At 41.0% G+C, this 19,283-nt stretch overlaps 1 protein-coding gene across 1 annotated transcript in view; it reads right to left on the minus strand.

The window, feature by feature from the left end:
• Positions 1 to 1,339: 1,339 nt before the first annotated feature.
• The window catches only part of IQGAP2 (IQ motif containing GTPase activating protein 2), a 266,925-nt gene continuing 248,981 nt past the window's right edge, over positions 1,340 to 19,283 (minus strand). Inside the window, exons 31-36 of the mRNA XM_045847877.1 lie at positions 13,736 to 13,823; positions 11,702 to 11,914; positions 9,591 to 9,751; positions 7,909 to 8,046; positions 6,484 to 6,592; positions 1,340 to 2,284 (exon numbers count right to left, since the gene is read on the minus strand). Of these exons, the coding sequence (XP_045703833.1) occupies positions 2,171 to 2,284; positions 6,484 to 6,592; positions 7,909 to 8,046; positions 9,591 to 9,751; positions 11,702 to 11,914; positions 13,736 to 13,823 (823 nt within the window). The 3' untranslated portion in view covers positions 1,340 to 2,170. The remainder of the gene's footprint in view (positions 2,285 to 6,483; positions 6,593 to 7,908; positions 8,047 to 9,590; positions 9,752 to 11,701; positions 11,915 to 13,735; positions 13,824 to 19,283) is intronic.

A 19,283-nucleotide genomic window follows, 5' to 3' on the forward strand; every position in this document is an offset into this window, starting at 1 on the left:
GGGAAGCCGTTCTGTCCTCCTGAGAGAGGCAGAGGTCTTGGCTCCAACAGTCCCTACACCCATGCCTCCACTGGCCTCTTGTTCATGCTTCTTCACATGCTTCCTTCTCTGGGTCACCCATTCGTTCCTGTCCCCTAGACATCTCAATCAAGAGCCATTGGTAATATCTTCAACAATAACCTCATTGTGTGGGCCAACAGAGAGAAAACAGTCACAGCTTTCTTTGAGCTCACTGGCAATACTCAAAGATCTTTATTCATGCAAGTGACGCTCAAGCATTTCACTCTGTTGGAATAAGTTGACAAGCCTTTAGAGATGCTGTGAAAGGTTAGCTTTTGCCTCCGAATAGCTTTCCCTAATTTTGGCTCTTCCCATACATGTCCACACTAAATCTTACCTGGAGGCTGAAGAAGGAAGCTTAACCCACCTCCTACTGCCCCTGGCTCCTGACCCTCACCTAATGTTGGCTGTAGGGGTAAGGTTTATTGTCAAGGTGAAATGTAACTATTTGATTCCTTTTACAGAAATCTGTATTAAGGTTAATGGAACAATAACAACAATAACAACAATCCACATCCATGAATTGTAGAGACAATGAGTCTTGTTTCCAGGCATTTACCACTTTGTCAAAAATATGTATAGCCTGAAACAGTCACTTAAGTAGCAGATTCTACTTTTTAAAGTTTGAATTTCTAAATTCTATAGGCCTCACAAGTACATTTATGCCAAATGTGCAAAAGTTAACCCACTTTCTCAACTTGCGGTGATGATGCCAGTGAGACACAAAGCCTGTTGAATGAGTGAACAGAACACAAAGGGTCAGGGCTCCAGCCTGACCATCTGAATGATTTGTGCGCAGACTGCTGAGCGGTCCCCAGGAACCACTCTCCCTTTCTTTTAATAATAGAACCACTGCCCTCTCTGCCCCAGGCTTTAACCGGGGACATGGCTGCCTAGTTTGGGTCTGTATTCCCCAGCTGCTCTTGAAGCTAGCTGTGGCCAGTGACTAAGTTTTATTTGGTCAATGAGATATAAGCTGAAGTGACATGTGTGACTCAAAACACTTGCCCTGGAGTGCTTTCCCTCCTCCTGCTGGCCAGGAATCGGTGACATGGACAGAGTTGGATCCCTGGGTAACTTTGTGGGCCTGCTCACTTACCTGCTCAGCTAGTGAATTTGAGAAAAACTTCCATCTGTTTTAGCCACAGGGTTTTGAATCTCTTGGTCACAGCCGCCGCCTCTGTACCCTACCGGTATATTATTTCTTTCCCTGCTGAGCCCCTACCCGTAACCTTCTCTACTAAATGGTTTGGATTTATGAGAAAACAAAAAAGCCAAATTAATGTAATTCAGTAACATTTATTTTACATGAAACAATTTCCAAAGAATACATTTAAAAACCATCAAGAATACTGATTTTATTGCATTACAAAAATTGAGAGGCACAATTGAAGTATTCGAATGCATGGTGTGGGTGGGGGCGGGGGGCTAGGGTCGAAATGCAGGTCGCTCTTCAGTTGCTTCGAGGCTCTGGGGACGAGAGTCTTTACCGTGAGGCACTAGTGCACTTCGCCCAGTGGGAATAAGTCACATAAAATATATACTTTTATACAGAAAGTGTTATTGTATTGTCACTTTCAATTACTTATAAAAACTTCATTTTAAATTGCACAAAAGTTCTCTTTAAAATGGATAACTCCCAGAAGACAGGGCTTAGGACTAAGTGTCTGTCTAAATAATTCAAATAATTAGGTTTCCATTTCTCCACAGATTAAAAAAAAATCTATGAAGAATTACATTATTCAAGTGGGACAATTAAAACTTTTTTTCATAGGAAAATAGGTTTACACATTTGTCCCTAGTCAGCTAAATTCATTTTCTCCCTACTTTAAAACAAATCACAGAATGTTCGAAGTTTTAAATCAGAGTACCTATTCCACAGTACAATGTGGAAGTGTTTACATTAATTCATTTTGTGCATCATTTCTACTATAATATCAAATTATCAAAAAGGCACAATGGGTACATTCTTCGGAACAGTTTTGGTCTTTTTTTAAAAAAAATCACACATTTATAAGCAGTGATTTCAATCATGTTTAAAACAAAAATAGGAAACAGATTCATTCCCCGATCCAGGTGTCACCGAGTCCATGAAATTTCTGCAGGCACTTCACTTCCCATAGAACTTCTTGTTCAGCAGGTATATGAGAAGATTTACATTCACTTTAACCTTATCGAACATTTTCATTACTGCTATTCCTTCATACTGCATCTCAAGTAAATCCTGAAATTGTAAGGAACATCATTAAATCTCCAACTTGACATTTAGCACATTTAAGAAACATTCCAGAAAAATCTGTTGACAAAAATTAGATTCAAGTGACCTAATGATGTAAGTGGGGGTTCTTACACTTTAATGTGTCTCAGAATCATCCGGTTAGACACACAGGCTGGCTTTCTGGGCCCCACACCCAGCAATTTCTGGTGTTGTAGCTGGGGGGGGGGGGGGATGGGCCCAAATTTACATTTTCACAAGTGCCTATATGATGATAAGACTGTCAGTACAGGTGCCCTGCTTTGAGAAGCAAATAGATTTTTTTGGATTGATAAAGACCATTGAAAGAAAACCATGATGATTCAGTTAATTCAGATATACAATTACAATTTTAACTCTGAATTGAAAAATTCAAAACAAGTGTCCCAGCAAGATGGGGTCTATCCTTTAGAGCAACAGTGTTTTCTAAAGTGAACAAGACAGTTCGATGGGGAGTAAGAAGAACATTAGAAGTATTTATTTTAATTTTTCTCACTTTTCAAACATTTACATTTCGATTCTGTTTTACAGAGTGCATTCTGGGTATAGTGATGGGTGCATGTACACTTTATAAATAAGCATGCACAAACAGGGAAGGTGGTCGTGCCCGTCCCTGATGGAGGTGTGGGCTGAAGTTTGGAGAGCCGCTGCGCAATGCAGCTACTTCTGCTCCCGGGCCGAGAACAAGCCCCATCCCCAAGTCAGACTACCATTATGTGTTTCACTGCCACCACGTGACAGAGATGAACTCACCTGCTAAAATTCATAAGTGGGTCATGCAAGCCTCATGCAGGAGAATGAGCAGCAGCATTTCATGCTAACACAGGGCAGGAGCCCTTTCCCGAACACAAGGTATTCCTGAACTGCCCTAGACTAACACCCAGGTCTCATTTTCTTGTTTATAGCTTTGGAAACTTCTTGGTTTTCTTAATGATATGCCTTATGTTTGCATTTAGCAAGGCCACTTGCAGAAATTGGAGTCATTTTTTGAGAGAACTTGACTCTTGCTAGCTTCTTCCTCTACTTCCTCAATTACCTCCAGCTGCACTCAACTAAACCCTTACATTATTTAGATAGGCTTCTGGGGCAGAAATTCCATAGGGAATTGAAGTTCTTTTATCAAGAATGCTTTTACCTATTACAATGTAATGGAGACTCACTTTTCCTTTGGGGAAGGCAGTGTCTGTTAATCCAAGCCTCTTGGAAAAGACACCAATATCGTTAAGCTGAGAAAGAATGGTTTGTGCAGGGGAATTAGCTGGGACCCCAACGTGGGGAGCAGAGAAAATATTGGGTTGGCCAAAAAGTCTGTTTAGCTTTTGTAAAATAAACGACACATTTTTTATTTTCACCAATAATGTTATTGATTTGGATATTTTGAGTATGTCAGCTGTCTCCCGCTATTGGCTTCTAGTAGGTAGAGGCCAGGGGTGCCGCTAAACATCTTCCAATGCATAAGACAGCCCCACAGCAGAGACTTATTTGGCCAAAATGTCAATAGTGCCAGGAAACTTCCCAGACCACTTTTGACACGTTTGATTGGTCACATCACCTTCTCCGTACACTGAACAAATCTTCTTTTGCATTTCAGTTTTTACCTTTCTTGAAATAATAAAGCATAATATGCTGAAAATGTTGCATATTTTCTTCCAACTTGAATATTAAAACAGTTGCACAGCAATTTTGTCAAGTTTTTTGAAAATGCACACTGATATGACAGCTGTCACAATACAGTCTAACAAAATTGTTTCAAATGAAGTTAAAGACAACTAAGCTGTATCAGAGCTATCATATGGAAAAAAACTAAAGGAACCTTTAGGCCAACCCAATATAATCACATTGGTGATTGGAAGACCAGATTTCAGTCTAAGCTCCATCGTCTGCTATCTTGTGGTGTCTGCAATATCACATAACCTCTTTGAAGTTCTGCCTCCTTGTGTGCACATTGAGGATAACACCGTTATCCCTCACAGGAATGTCACTGGGCGTATGAGAGCAGGGTGTCTGCAAACCCTTGGTAAGCCACCCTTGTCTTGTCAGGATCCACTGGAACCTGTGAGAGCAGCAGCGGAGCAGAGCAACGAAGAACTCGGACTCCAGCTGTCCCTTCCATACCCAGCTCTCCAAACCTCAGTTCCTCAGCTGGGTGGGGGCGAACGCCAACCCTGCAGCCCCCAGTGAGCACAGGCCATTATTCGGATAAGCAGAACACCTTCACGTACATCACACCCTCCTGTTATGTACAGGGCCTTCAGCTACAGGACATAATTAGGATATAATCCTTAGGAACTAAGGGAAGAGTGGAAGGAAGAAGGCCTAGACGCAATGCTAGAAGGCATCTTCCTTAAATCTCTTAGAAATTCCTGTCCTGTTTCTAGTCCTTGAGTCACACGAAAGACCTGGCCACCATGCTTCTCTGTGGTAACTCACTTGAGAATGTCGTTGTCTGAATGCCATGTGTACGCACAGAAGACTGATTTCATGTCTGACAGTGATCATGTGCCGGGCCAGCTCCTTGGGAACTCAACCTGTGCAGGGTCTCATCATTGGAAGGGCCCCGCACTTAGTTTAATGCTCTGTTGTCATCATCGTGAAATTCTTGATAATTTTTAATAAGGGGATCTGCATTTTCATTTTCCATTGAGGGCTGCAAATCTTATAGCTTGTCTGGATGATATAGTAATGACTTTAAAAATCTGGGGCTTGTGAGCCACCTGCATACAGCTAAGGGGTAACATTTCACAATCTATTATGTGCATAAATGAATGGTATGAATAGCTAAGCCCTCTGTATACCAAATCCTTCACAAAGGAGCAAGAGAAGCTTGGTATTTGCACCAGTGTTCAGAGCAAATGGCATGGAATTTCTGAGGCTTCTCTAAACAGGCGTCTCCCGGGCAGCTGGCAATCTGTCCAGGTGATATTGATTGGTCTTGGGTCATTTCCTTCCTGGCAATCACATGCTGCGCCTGCCACCTGGAGAAGAATCGCTAACCAAGGTGGATCGCCACAAGCACATTCTTTCCTCTTCCCATGTTTGTCAAAGTGTTACATATTGTAACTCAAGACTTTCAGTTCAATTGGTAGATGGATACAGTTAGTGAAATTAAAATTAACTTGGAAAACAATACTGTTTAAATATACTGTCCATAATTACATAATATATTTTTTCTCTCTATATCCTAATTTGCTCCATTATGTTCATGCTTTTTATCATGTCCATTTAGCTCTCACTTTTCATTTGAAGCCACAAGAAAGGCTAGATAGAAAAGAAGGGCTCTGGCCTCTGCTCCCAGGAGGGGAGGTAATTTCAGGGCTCAGCGAAGGGCGGAGTGGGGAGGGAGGCTGGAGCTCACATCACACCAGTGACTTTTCAAGATGATTCATGCAGAACACCCATAAGCCATTTTACAAGTAGTTTGGGACCTAGGTGAATAGGTATTATTGCCATTTAAAAACTCTTACACTAAAAAGAAAAACATAATCACTTCTCTGAATCGATCCTGTGCTAAGGAGTAAGATGTTGGGAGCAGATGAACTTAAACATTTGGTTGTACACTTCCTTATCTTTTCTTTTTTTGGACAATAAACTGGGTTGCTCAGTTTCTGTTCAAATATATTTGCCTTAAATCACATGCTGGGGTATGTAGTTCTTATGAGAATCAGCAGTAATTCAGACTGGAAACACCAGTTTTGCACCTGCAGTTACTGTTTGCACAATGTCTTTCATCTGTACGATCCCAAACAGTTAACCAACAAATGTAAGAAACATGTTAAAAAACAATGCCAGGAAGGAGCAAGGAGGAGAAATGCAATGGGGAAAGCTTCAGTCCTGGGCATACACAGTCTTAGAAGGAACTGTGAGTTCCTAGCAAAAGGAAACTTTCCACCCTCTACTTAAGAGCTGTGAATACTTTCATATTATTCTTTTCTCTGGGCTTCAAAATAGAAACATGACTAGGAAAAACTTACTGCTATGATTTTACCTTTTAAAAAATTTAAATTCTAATAATTTGAAAAATCATAGCTTTTTAAAAAGTTTTTAATCAATGGCTCAAAAGCTAGCATTGGCAAGGCTTGCACGGCCTTCTTTGTTGAACGTCACTGTCACCACGAGTCACAAATGACCACACTGTAACTCACCCCCAGTTTGCAGAAACCCCAACTTACCTGAATATTGAGCTGCACCTTTTCCATGTCCACACCCAGGAATTTGGATTTGACATCGAAGATGCCTACATCTTCAGTAGATATGATATCAAATGTAACATTTTTAAACCTAGTGAAGAAAGGGACATTCATTCATGTGGAACTACAAATACATCCTTAAAGCTAAAACAAACTAATGGGATCCTGTTACCATTCTTAGCAGACCATATAACCCTAAGGAAAGTCTCCCAAGCCTCGCATCCTCTCCCTCGCCTGCTCACTATAACGCCAGGTGGTCTTTGTTGAGCTCTGGGACCCACGACGGAGCACTGAAGTAGGTGCTTTATTACAAAAGAAATGCAGAATATAGTGTTTGCTTTTAAAGAGCATAAAATATAGCTGGGGAAATATGAATTCACAGAATGTGATAATTAAATATTGACTTATAGCACTGACAGGCCAGTTAAGTATTTCGGATGGTACGCTCTATAGGAACTGGAAAGAGGAAGAAGGATTTTCCCTGAGTCGGTGGCGTCAGGAGGGCTGGTGGGAGAAATGGACTAGAAGCCAGGCCCTGACGGAAGGAAGGAAGGAAGGTGGGAGGAGTCAGAGAGGAGGAGTGGACTTGGCTTCCCCCAGACCAAGGACAAGGGAGTGATGGGGCCTGGGGCTCATGGCCTCTTTATTTTTTTATTTTTAAATTAAGTTTATTGGGATGACTCTGGTTCATAAAATTATGTAGGTTTCAAGTATACAATTCTATGATACATCATCTGTATACTGCATTGTGTGTCCACCACCCAAAGTCAGGTCTCCTTCCATCACCATATGTCTACCCTGCTTACCCTTTACTACCTCCCCCTCCCGTTTCCCTCTGTTAACCACCTACTGTCATCTGTGTCTGGGAGTTGTTGTTGTCTTGTGTGTTCATTTGTTGCTCTCCGGGGCCCCTTTAAGACGGAGACCCCGATGGCACCCCGTGTGGGGCTGCAGAGGAGGGTTTTTCTCCTCCGCCCGGCAGCACACTGCTGGAGTGGCTTGGACCCAGCCATGGGCACACAGTCCGTGGCTTTGAATGAGAAAGTTACTATTTTTCTATTGTAAATGATCTCATCTATCAAGACCAAAAGGCAGCCTTTCTTCTCACTGCTATGACTCCGTTCTTTTGGAGGGAGCAGGGGGCTGGCAAATCCAGATGCACTGGACAGGCCATGGGAAACATAATCTCTGATCAGCCCTTCACACAGCCCACGGCACCAGGTGCACGAGGCCTGATGGGAAGACGAGGGATGGCAGTGCACGTACTTTCCCCATCATCTGCCATCAAGGGTAAGCCTCACCAAACGAAGCTCTCTCAAAGGCCCCAGGAAGCCAAAGAAATGTGAGTCTGACTTTATGGGGGCAAAGGGAGGGTGGGTGTTCTGTGCAGATTCCGGTCACACTCACTGGTTTGTCTGCAGGTCGTCTATGCCCAGCAGCACGCCCTTCTCGTGCAGCTTGGCGGCCGTGTACTTCACTGGCTTTGCTCTCTTCGCCCCCTTCAGTTCTCCTTTTCCGTCCATTTTAATTGACCTCCGAGAATTTCTAGCAAAATAAGAACAAACCATGTGTCATCCTGATGGCAAACTCGGCCGCTTCTGGCCATGCAAGGTGCACACCACGGTTCAGACCTGGGCCCGTGGCACCGAGGGGGCAGCTTCCTGTTTTGTGACAGTAGGTGAGACTCTTCCCCAGGCAGGAAAACCTCACTGTGAGCTGCTTAAGGGAAAGCCATTTTCAAAGTGACTGAAGTTTGAATTACAGACTAATATTTTCATTAAACTTGCACTCTCCTTTTCTAGGCATATGGAACTAAGCAGCCATATTAAGTTATTTTGCAAGCAGCTTTGGTGCAATGACACGAACTGTGTACTCCTGAGTAAAGGCATCACTTGGACGGCTTTAATTTGTGTAACAAATACTACACAGCCAGCACTGCTCCAAGTGCTTTATACATATCATCTCACATTTACGAACTTAACATTTCCATGGTGCTTTGGAATAAAATTTCTATCTTATCTTATGTGCGCCTTCATTCAGCTTTCATAACAGTACTTGGGAGGCTAGCACTCCTCATCTCACCTTAAAGGTGAGACGACCAAGGCTCCAGGGAAGTTCATTGGACAGGTTCAAGATCACACAACGTGAGAGAGAATCAGAACCCAAATGCAGTGCACCCGACTGCAGAGATTGTAAAACACCTTCTAGTCGTTTAGTTTGTAATTCAATCTGAAGTCTGAAATAGTCTGCGATAAATATGTAAAGAAAACTTCTAACATTTCTAAAATCTCCAATATTTCTACCGAATATATTAGCTTGACTTTTTCCTCTCAGAAATAAAGTAATTTACAGGCCACAAGCAAATGAATTAAAACTCAGAACTAGTGGGACCCATACAAATGTGGTTTAAACTTGGTTACTTCCCTTAATCAAATCTTCTAAGGTTAATAATTGATTTTTTTCATACAGCACCATTTCCTACTGTCAAGCTGACAACAGCATTGCATAAAAATATATTATATATTTATAAGGGTAATTAAAATTTGATTAGTGTTGACTTTAGTGATAAGAATCATTATAAACAAATAACACTCATTAAAGGTGACTATATTGCATATGAGAAATCTAATATCTATGCTAATGCATAATAGAGAACTGCCAAATTTTGTCTTTTGTGTCAATAATGATTTTTTAAAACCACTAAGCAATGAGCAAATATCTGGTGTTACCGAACATTATAAACATTCAAAAATCAAGAGTAGCCTTTATTATTTTTTTATAATAGTGCTTAAAAGACACCTTTGACTAAAATAGACAAAAGGAATAATGGAAGTTCTTCACTAAGTGTTGAAGTTAAGCTACTTTAATTTCAGGTATGAAGTTATGCTGATGGGGAATTACAGAATTTCTAAATTCAGTCCTGACTTTTTAGTTCATGGTGGCAAATCCTAAAATTGAGATTCTAGTTTTTGATTATAAAATAAAGCAAAAAGTAGCTTCCAAACTCAAACCAACAGCCCAGGGTTGTACATGAATTGACATCCCATATAAAACATGCCATTGCAAATGAATAGATGACTTCAACTTACTTTATTTTCAAGTTCTCCAGGCAAGTCTTTATGTAAGTGTCGTAGTAATTGATTTGATCTTCATAAAACGCTGCCTTCTTGTTAAGTGCTTTCAAGGTCTGCTGCAGTTTGGCCAGCTCAGCTTTTCGAAGCTTACGATAGATTCTTTGATTTCGAATATCCTAGAACAACAAGTAAAGACTATGAGATTTATTTATTTATTGTTGTGCAATTACAGTCATCCCCATTTCCCCCCCATTACTCTCCCTCTGCCCTACCCATCCCCACCTCCCACATTCCATCCTCCCTCATGAGATTTGAGCAGGCATGTGCTTTACAATCTTGCCAATCTGAGACAAGAGGAATATAAAGTATTAAATCATTTTTTGTGACTGTTACCTTTCTATTTATATCAGTCACCTTATTTATTATTATTATTTATTTAAAAAAAGATTTTACTTATTTATTTTTAGGGGGGAGAAGGGAGAGAGAAAAACATCGATATGTGGTTGCCTCTCTCATGCCCCCAATTGGGGACTTGGCCTGCAACCCAGGCACGTGTCCTGACTGGGAATCAAACTGGTGACCTTTTGGTTTGCAAGCTTGCACTCAATCCACTGAGCCATACCAACTAGGGCTCAATCTCCTTATGTTAATCTCTCACACCCTTCCCTTTTCACTTTAGAACTGGCAAGTACCCTTATTTCACTTTAAGACAGTGGCTAAGATTTATTTTTTTCTTGATGGAAAAACAAAGAAGCAATTTTAGAATAACAATACAATTAATTTAAGAAAAAATAGTGTCTTAAAAAAGGGCACAAGGAAGACAGCAGGAGACAAGCAATTTCTTCAGGATATTTCAAACATTTCATTTTGAAGAGCACTTTATCACTGCACTCATTTCAGAAAAAGTAAAAATCAATACTCTTAAATTTGGGAACTTTTCTCAAGATTTACAAAAACAACTGGGCACTCAAGACTGAAAGCATTCAACATTGATAACTGTTTAACTGTTACTTGGATTTAAATAGAGTTCCTAGAGCGTAAAGTTGTTCAAATTGCTTACAGCCTACAAAAGCTATGCTGCATTCAAACTTACAGATACGTTTTTTTGTTGTTGTTAGTCTGGTTGGTAAATAATGAAAATATTTCATTTAAGAAAATGGTACCTGTTTAACATTTTTTTTCTGTTGTGGATGAATTAAACACATTCCCCTAGGAACCCAAAGACAGACAGGCAGACCGACCCTTCTTAAGTAACAATTCTTCACTAACTAGAATCTTTTGGTGGATGCCTTCATGATAGCTTTTTTGTTTTCTTTTATTTTTTTAAGGTAGAATCATCCACTTCTCTACTACATATTCCTAAAGAGAGATATTTCCCAACCCAGAGCTACAGAGGGAAATGCTACTTCTCTTGAGTCGTTTGGGCCAAGAGGGGTAAGCCTAATGCTGGAACTGACCAGGACTGGCCGAGGACACTCCCCTCAGGGAAGTAAGAAAATTTATTTTTCTGATTACTTTTCCCATTTTTACTACTGTGTTTAGACAAAAAGAATGAAACGTCCTTTGAACCCAAATAGCGTTTGAAACAAAGTATTTCCTTATCCTTGGCAAACAGATCTCGGTCAGTTCCTGTGATGTTTCCTTGCACTAATTTGAGAGCTTTTTCTCAGGAAGTGTCTCCACTGTAAAAATGTGGGGTGAGAAAACAGAAACTACCCTGTAAGTCAGAACTGCATTTAGGGGCAAATTCTCAGTGACAATGAGTTACCATCTCAGCAGCAGGTCCTAAGAGCAACTGGGCAATACAGCTAACCACCAGAGAAAGCACTCTCCTAGAAGTGTCATTTTTAAAACCAGTAGATATTGCTTAAAGGTATAGACAAAACCTGTGTGTTACATCTCCCGATCATTTATTTCTGGGGTGTGTAAGCTCTCACAGTGAGTTGGGGGAGCTGTGGCCATTCTCTGTTAAGAGTCATCAACTGCTTTGAAACCTTTAACAATCTGTAATATTGGCCATGGCATATACAAGTATGAATGCCTCATGTCACCTCACAAATTGCCCAGAATGTGACCAATGAATACCAATGACTGCTAAGTAAAGAAAGAATATTATCTCCAAAAACCTTGGCAATCTCATTGAGAATGTCTTGGTATTTATTTTTGGATGACACGTGTCCCATCGGTTCCAATGTCCGAAGATTCCTCTGGATTTTCCTCTTCTTCTGCTCAAGCGGCAGCTGTGCATCTTCGACCATAGATTGGTTATCCTTCATTTCTTCTGGAGTCTTGGAGTCTTTCTTGGCTCGGCTTACCATGTCTGTGTCATGGTCCACTTCCTGAAAAGGCAATATCAAGATGTTGCTTTTCCTCTGATTCCCTAATCTCACAGACTGAGACCTGCACAAAGCAAGTTAATGTCAAAATGGAAGAAGTCCTCAAACCACAGTCTAAGACCAGAATGTGTTCTTCATGGATTTTGAAATAGGTCTTTGGGAAGGAATTATTTCATCTTCTCGAGAAATGTAGCAGTGGTGGCCAGCCTTTTGGGGGCAAATTCTAGTTGCTATCTTAGTGCTAAGGCAACAGATCACCTTAGTAATGGACACAGTACAATGGATGACTGGTAATTGTAATTCCCTGGATGGAAAGCTTTGAATGTCTGGATAGTCCAGGTGAAGAAATTTAAACTAGATTATCCATTAACACGTGGCTACGAGAACCCTGAATACCCTGAACTCGACTACCCTCTTGCACATCAGCCATATTCATGGAGATTGTTCAGCCAAAAAGGCAGTCAGAGACCTCTGCTCTGATGAGAGAATCATTCTCAAACTACTGTCTCTGAAAAACCTGCGGGGTTTCTTTGAACCAAAGGGAATAAAAGTACTTTAGCATGTGGTAAGTTCCCAAATAAATGATAAGTAGATGAATGAATGCAATTTGGATAGTTTGTTTAAAACCAAACCAAACCAAACCCCAGTAACAAAAGGTCTAATGATCTTCCTGTGTCACTGCACTAGACAATTGGTTGACACAACAGAAGTCTGAGGATCCAAATGCGAGACACAACAGACGGGGCAACACTATGGACACAAGAACCACTTACTAGGTCAGCAGTAAACATCAGTAGCAGCCAGTGCTACTGAACACTTAAATGTGCCAGATATTATTTCACTGTCACTTATTAACTCATTTACTCCTGTCTATGAACTGGGTGCTATTATTATTATTCCCATTTTACAGTTGAGGAAACTGAGGTACAGAAATATTTCTAAGTGCCTAGGGTTACTAAGGAGGTACAGCGAGGAGGTACAGAGCTATACTTGATCTTGAAGTCTGAAATATCAATAAGGACTAAAATTCTTGTATTAAATTAGTAGGATATTCTACCCACATTGTTTAAAACTATCCACACATTAACAAACATCAAATGACTTATTAAAATATTCTATATTTTTAAAATAAAAATTGTGACAATGATTTTTGGCAACCAATTTAATTAAGAATGAGAAAAATTATATGTAGTTCCATTAAGAGGTAACTAATTAGATACTTTTGTTAACTTTTGTTTAGGGAGTGGTGGTTATTGATACTAAAGCAATAACACTGAAATTAATTCAGAATACACTCAACAATGATGGATTTTAGAGGATGCTGATAAAGAGTTTAATGCAAGATTGTTATGAAACTTTAGTTACTTACAAGATACTTACTTCTGGAACATTTGGAAAACAGTTTGAATGTGAGACACTTCTTTGTTTCTTCAAGTCAGCAAACATGAGATATGAAAGGTATTTTTCTACATCCTGTTGACCGGGAACTATCTCTTAACTGACTTTTCCAACCACTCACCGACTGATAAAATTTATGATGAACATTCAGAAGCTTTCAAAGACCCAGGACTATCTTCCTAGTCCAGGACAAAATGACATTCAGCCTAAATTCAATGCTGCATTTTCTGTTTCATTCCTATTGATACTCCATATGGATTTTATGTATAGCTGAACTCAGGTGGCCAGAGTAACAGATAAAGTTCCTTACTTCCAAACCATGTCAGATATAGTTGCTCCAAGCTAACAGTAAACATTTGGTGCGGAGACTAATAAAATGAATTCGTAGCCGCAGTATTTACTGTTTTATACTCCAAGACCAATTACCTGTTGTGTCGTTGCTGGTGTCTCTAAGATTTCTGTCAATGTGCTTCCTGGTTGGTTCCGGATCACATCCATTATCAGTTTTTTGGTCCTTACAAAACAGAAAAAGAAGAGGCAAACTTTCAGACCACAGTCCTAATGCACAAAAATCTGCTTCTCCTGAGGGAGCGCGCACACACGTACACAAAAATGAAGCTTCAAAGATAATCCCTTCAAACAACACAGTCTCACAGAAATTCACCGTGTCTGCTTTAAGGCTCCGGGAAGTTTGTGAATGCTTGATAGTCGAAGCCTGGGTATTATACCCTTAACTTAGTAGGATTACACCGTCAGTAACAGGGGCACAAATATGCCATAAGATTCCTTGTCTAAGTACTTTCCCTTCTTCTTAGACTGAGACTACTTTTTTGATGAGCCAGAGGAAAAAGAGCTGCTGATTTGGCCTGCTCCCATAGAGGGTATAGGAATGATATCTAATACCCCCCTTTCCTGACTTTAATAACTCTTAAACTTCTGAGCCTGTTTAATGTATTGCAAGACTTTAGCAGCCAGACTAAGTGGTAACTTTCCTGCTCTGAGAAAGTTCTGAAACAGTGTGAAGGCCAGTGTGAGCCCACATCCAGGGGCAGCTTTGGAGGCCTTGGCTGCCGGCTGACACAGCAGCTAGGAGATGGGCGTTGAAGACCCTCAGGTCTGGTGGAGGAGCTAACAGGCTGGCTTGGGTCCTTGTCTTCAGGTGGTAGAGAAGGGAAGGACTGCTCATGAAAAAGTTAAGATGGGGAAGACTCCTCTGGATGTACTAAAGCCATGTATTTTTCCATATGTGTTCTTTATGGTAATCAGCCATCCCTTCCTAATTTAAGATCATGTTATGTAACTACATAAAAAGATTTTTACATAATAGTCAATTGGTCAAGTTTTCTTCCTTTTACATAAGTGGGAACAATATTGCTGGATATAACTTTCCTTTCAAATAAAGGAGGCAAACAGAAGTTGCCTGAAGTTACAAACAGGTCTATTCACTGTCTCAAGTTTCACTTGTATTGCGGGCCTGTTGTTGAATTTAACCTCAGTTCTTTCAAAGGCATTGTATGGTCTCACTGGATGACGAATTCCTTCCTCAACTACAGCAGGAAATGTTCCTTCAGCATGGAAATTGGAAAACAAAATGTTTTGAAGTATCGAGGCAACTGCTTGCAAAGAGCAGAGGAAAAGTCCCAAAGTTAATTCCAAAAATGTTACTTTTGAAAATAGGATACAATCCAATAAACCATCCGTAAACATAATTTTTCTCATTTCCTACTTATTGCCAGTCTGTTGAGAAGAATGATCACAACCATTTCGTCTGGCCCATGACCCTTCACTGCTGGGGATTTATGGGCTGTCTAGGAATGTGCAGATAAACTCTCTGCCAGGAGTCGAAGGTGGGCACCCCACTAATTATAGCCGTGTGGGAGGTGGCACTGATCCCAAGGCTGCTGTGGCTTAGCAGGCCAAGTATCGTTTCCTCCCACACGACCCCTTTCCCAATCGTCATAAATGTATTCAACAGGAACATTGAGTTAAAAATAAAAGCTTTGGATGATGTTAAAAGCCTGAAACAGTGACTGTTTCTTATTTAAAATAATATTCTAGGAACTGCTAATGACATATGGTTCCAGGAAACTCCCAGCTCATCTCTTCAGAGAAGCTATCTGATGACCAAAATGACTGGGGTCACTCAAGCTTGCCCTGCCAGCCACAGCGGATGTTTATTTGTCCAGGAGCTGCTGGAAGATACCCTACCTATACAGCCTCTTGCACTGAATTCTGCTCTAGGTCAGGCCTGTGGAATCCATGGCCAAACCTCCACCCCAGACATCTCCCACAGAAATAGCCATCCCGTTTCACAACAGGGAACCACTTCTTCCCGCAGCAGTAGGTCTGGTGGTTAAGAACACTGGGATCAGACAGATCTGAGGTCAGACTGGGGCTCCTGCTGCTGACTAGTTGTGTGCGCTTATGCAAGTTACATAACCCCTGTACTTGAAATTATACAATGAGGATCTCTCTGAGAACTGGTGCAAGGATCAGCTGAAAAGATGTGGGTAAAACCTTCCACTACTAGGGTCTGACATGTGGTCAGCACTCACATGATCACTAAGGCTGTGCTGCCCCAAACAGCAGTCACCGGCCACAGCGGGCAACCGCACCCTTGAGCTGCGGCCGGTCCAAACTGGGGCGTGCTGTGTGAAACACCCACTGGATTTTGAAGACTCAGGATGAAGAAAGAATGTACCAGTGTTATTCATGTGATGTACACTGATTACATACCGAAATAACATTTTGGATATATTGGGTTAAGTAAAAACAGAACTTCTTTCACCAGATTCTTTCTAAAATGTAGCTTCTAGGAAATTTAAAATTACTTCCGTGGCTCACATTAAATTTCTTTTGGCGAGTGCAGCATTGGAACATTCGATTCTTAAATGGAAGCTTGCTCTGTGAGGCTGGCCACCCAGTGATGCCCACTCACAGGACCCAGTTAGTCATACATAGGACATCAGCACTAACAGGACACCTTTGGGAAACATTCTAATCCCTGATATGATGAGGTGACGAGGACCTAAGAGGTTCAATGTAACCAGGGTCACTCCATTCTCTGGAGTTGCAGGAAACAAGCTGAACACCCCCTTTCCACATCCTCCGCCCTCCAGAACCTGCAGAGAGTGCCAGAGCTCTGTCCCCATCCTCTCTTCCACCACCTTTCCTTTTTTCCAAGTGAACCCCCTCCCCCAGTTCCTTCAGTTCCTCATAACTGAGTTTAAAGAGAGTCCACAGAGCTCACATTTCAGACCTGAAGACATGTCCCCCTCCACACCCCAAGGCAAACACAATATTCTAGATAGGGTCTGACCAACACAAATCAACTGGTTAGAGTACTGGCCCCAGGACTTCAAACAATGTGTAAGACAGGCTGATGAAACCAAGGACTCTGCCATCCTATCTGAGTAGGGAGGTTATCTAACTCTGAGGAAGAATTTGGGGTGTGGGGGGGGCCGAGAAGGAGAAAGAAATACACCAGGAAGTTTATTCATCACAGCCGAGCTAAGTCCCACTGTCAGTAATTGAGATGCGTGGGCCCTTTGGTTTGGCCCTCTGCCCCTCATGCGGCATCAGTTATTAGGCTCCCGCCAGCAGCAGTCCGGAGCCCCCTGCGGTCAGCCTTCCAGTGTGCCTCAGGGTGAAAAGAAATTTGCTAAACTGAATCACGTGATGGCAAAAATTCTGAAGAGATGACAGCTTAAGCACCCAGGCAGCTAAGTATGATTAAAAACCATAAAAATACCTTCTACTTAAATGTGCATACTTTTGTAGAAAAAGAAACTTAATAAAGGCCATAAGGATCACATATTTTAAGTTGAATTATAAGTAATAATGAGATTTACAATTGTATGGCTCTTTCTAATTTATGAGGTGTTAATGCATGACTTCATTTGCTCATTGCAGCCCTTCTCCCCCCCCCCACCCCCATGTCTGTTTGATGGATGAGGAAGCTGATAGGTGACTTGCTCTGCGTCCTATGACTAATAAATGACAGATTGAGGATGTGATCCCAGCTTTTCCTAGGATTCCCCAACGAGGCCCTCCCCCCTTATTCTTTTAATATCACCATGGTTGGTAGTACTGACAAAATGGCAATCACTCAAACTGAGGCTGCCTATTCTATGGACATACAGAAGGGCAACAGAAATAAAATGTTTCTTCCTATTCCAGTTATGTGCCTTAATGTCCCTCACACCCATCAGTCATTCCTTTTCTTTGGCCCGGAAAGATGCTCCGGCATCAGGTATGAGATAACTGCTCTGCTATCATTCTCATCATTTATTCTCAGATTCCTAAGAATATGGAGACCAATGACCTTGCCCTTGTGATTGTAAAATCTTGTGATCAAGACCCTGGAAGATTCAAGATCTTTTGAGTTTGATTCTATGCTCCACTTATTAGCTCCACTACCTAGAAAAGGGTTTTTGTCTGTTCTGGGCTTAGTTTCCTCATAGGTAAAATACAGGTAGTAACCTCTACCTCATGGAGTTGTTGAGAGTATTAAATGACATAAATGTCACTATATGTTATTATATTATATATGCTATTATCTACATAGGACAGCCCCAGGCACATAATAAACACTACATAGGTATTTGCTATCATGATCACTTTCATCCTCATCTAATTAGTAAGAATTATGAAACTAGCAAGGAATTGGATTTATAGGCATAATGATTAACAATGCCTCAAATTCTGCTACAACAGAGACCCCCAAGGTGAGTTACTCCTTACCAGGAAACTAGTGATTTTGTAATAAACCGTAAGGGGGCCTTTCTGTAAGTTAAAAACACAACCTGTTTAAGAAGGAAGCAAAATAGTTTTTTGATAGAGGAAAGCCAGGTGTATTCATCTTCCAACTACTCTGCATCCCACAACTATCTATTTCATAGTAATTTCTGAAAGGCATTGTTAGATTTTAGTTAAATTTGGTTCCCTAATGAAGAGTCTTAAAAACTACATTGTATGTTTAAGTTAGGAATCTGGTTTATTAGCTTGGAACAAAGTCATCCCCATAAATCAGCATTTCAAAGTGTATATTAATGGAACATCAATGATACATGATAAGGATGTAAAGCCTGTCAGTAGCTAGCTACTTGCTTCTTCTAACTTTAGACTTTTACCCCTAAGGTAAAGACTCAGACTAGATGGTCTCTGAGCTCTCTGTCATTGACACATTTTATTATTGTCTATCAGTAGCAAGCTTTTTAAGTGTATTCTAAAGTATAATGTGTTTGGAAATAAGGCTTGCCTCACATCTGGAACTAACTCGACTGACTCCGTGGGCAATACCCAAAGTCCACTTTCATGGACGGCTACTGGGTCTGTCTTCATTTCAAGTTGTTGTTCACATTGGTCACTTGGCTATTTAGTGAAGGGCTCTCAAAGTGTGCCCAAAGGAAGGCGCCCTAGACCCCAGAGGTCTGTGAAAGCAGTGAATTATCAGGGCTATTAAGACACTGGCCCAATAGCCTTTTTTTTGTATAAACAGAAAAGTTGATGCTGTAATTCACATGGAATTGCAAGGAACCCTAAGTAGCCAAAAGAATCTTAAAGTGAAACCACTGGCTGGCTCTACTTAGTATGGAGATGAAAGGGGTGGACTATTTGTCTCCAACACACAGTGGGGGGCTGGGATGGAACCGCCTTAGGGCTGGGGCAAGCAGGACAATGCCCAGATTTCCTTGGCTAAGACACATCACTGCCACGTGTGCCTGACTTTTCTGGTTTTGCTTTTAAAAGGTGAATTCTAAAAATTCGCAGAACCATGGAAACTCACATTCAGGAATAAGCACAAATGCATGTGACATTTAAATTATTTAATATTTTACACTACCCAAATGGTGATCTCCATTCATTAATGCAGACCTTTGAGTTGACTGCATTTAGAAAATGATGTTCAAATAACAGACAAAACCAATTATGAAAAAAATGCCTTCCCATTACTTGTAAGCACAAAGCTTAT

Source organism: Phyllostomus hastatus, unplaced genomic scaffold, assembly GCF_019186645.2.
Source record: "Phyllostomus hastatus isolate PE091 unplaced genomic scaffold, TTU_PhHast_1.1 phas_contig_58, whole genome shotgun sequence".
NCBI lineage: Eukaryota > Metazoa > Chordata > Mammalia > Chiroptera > Phyllostomidae > Phyllostomus > Phyllostomus hastatus.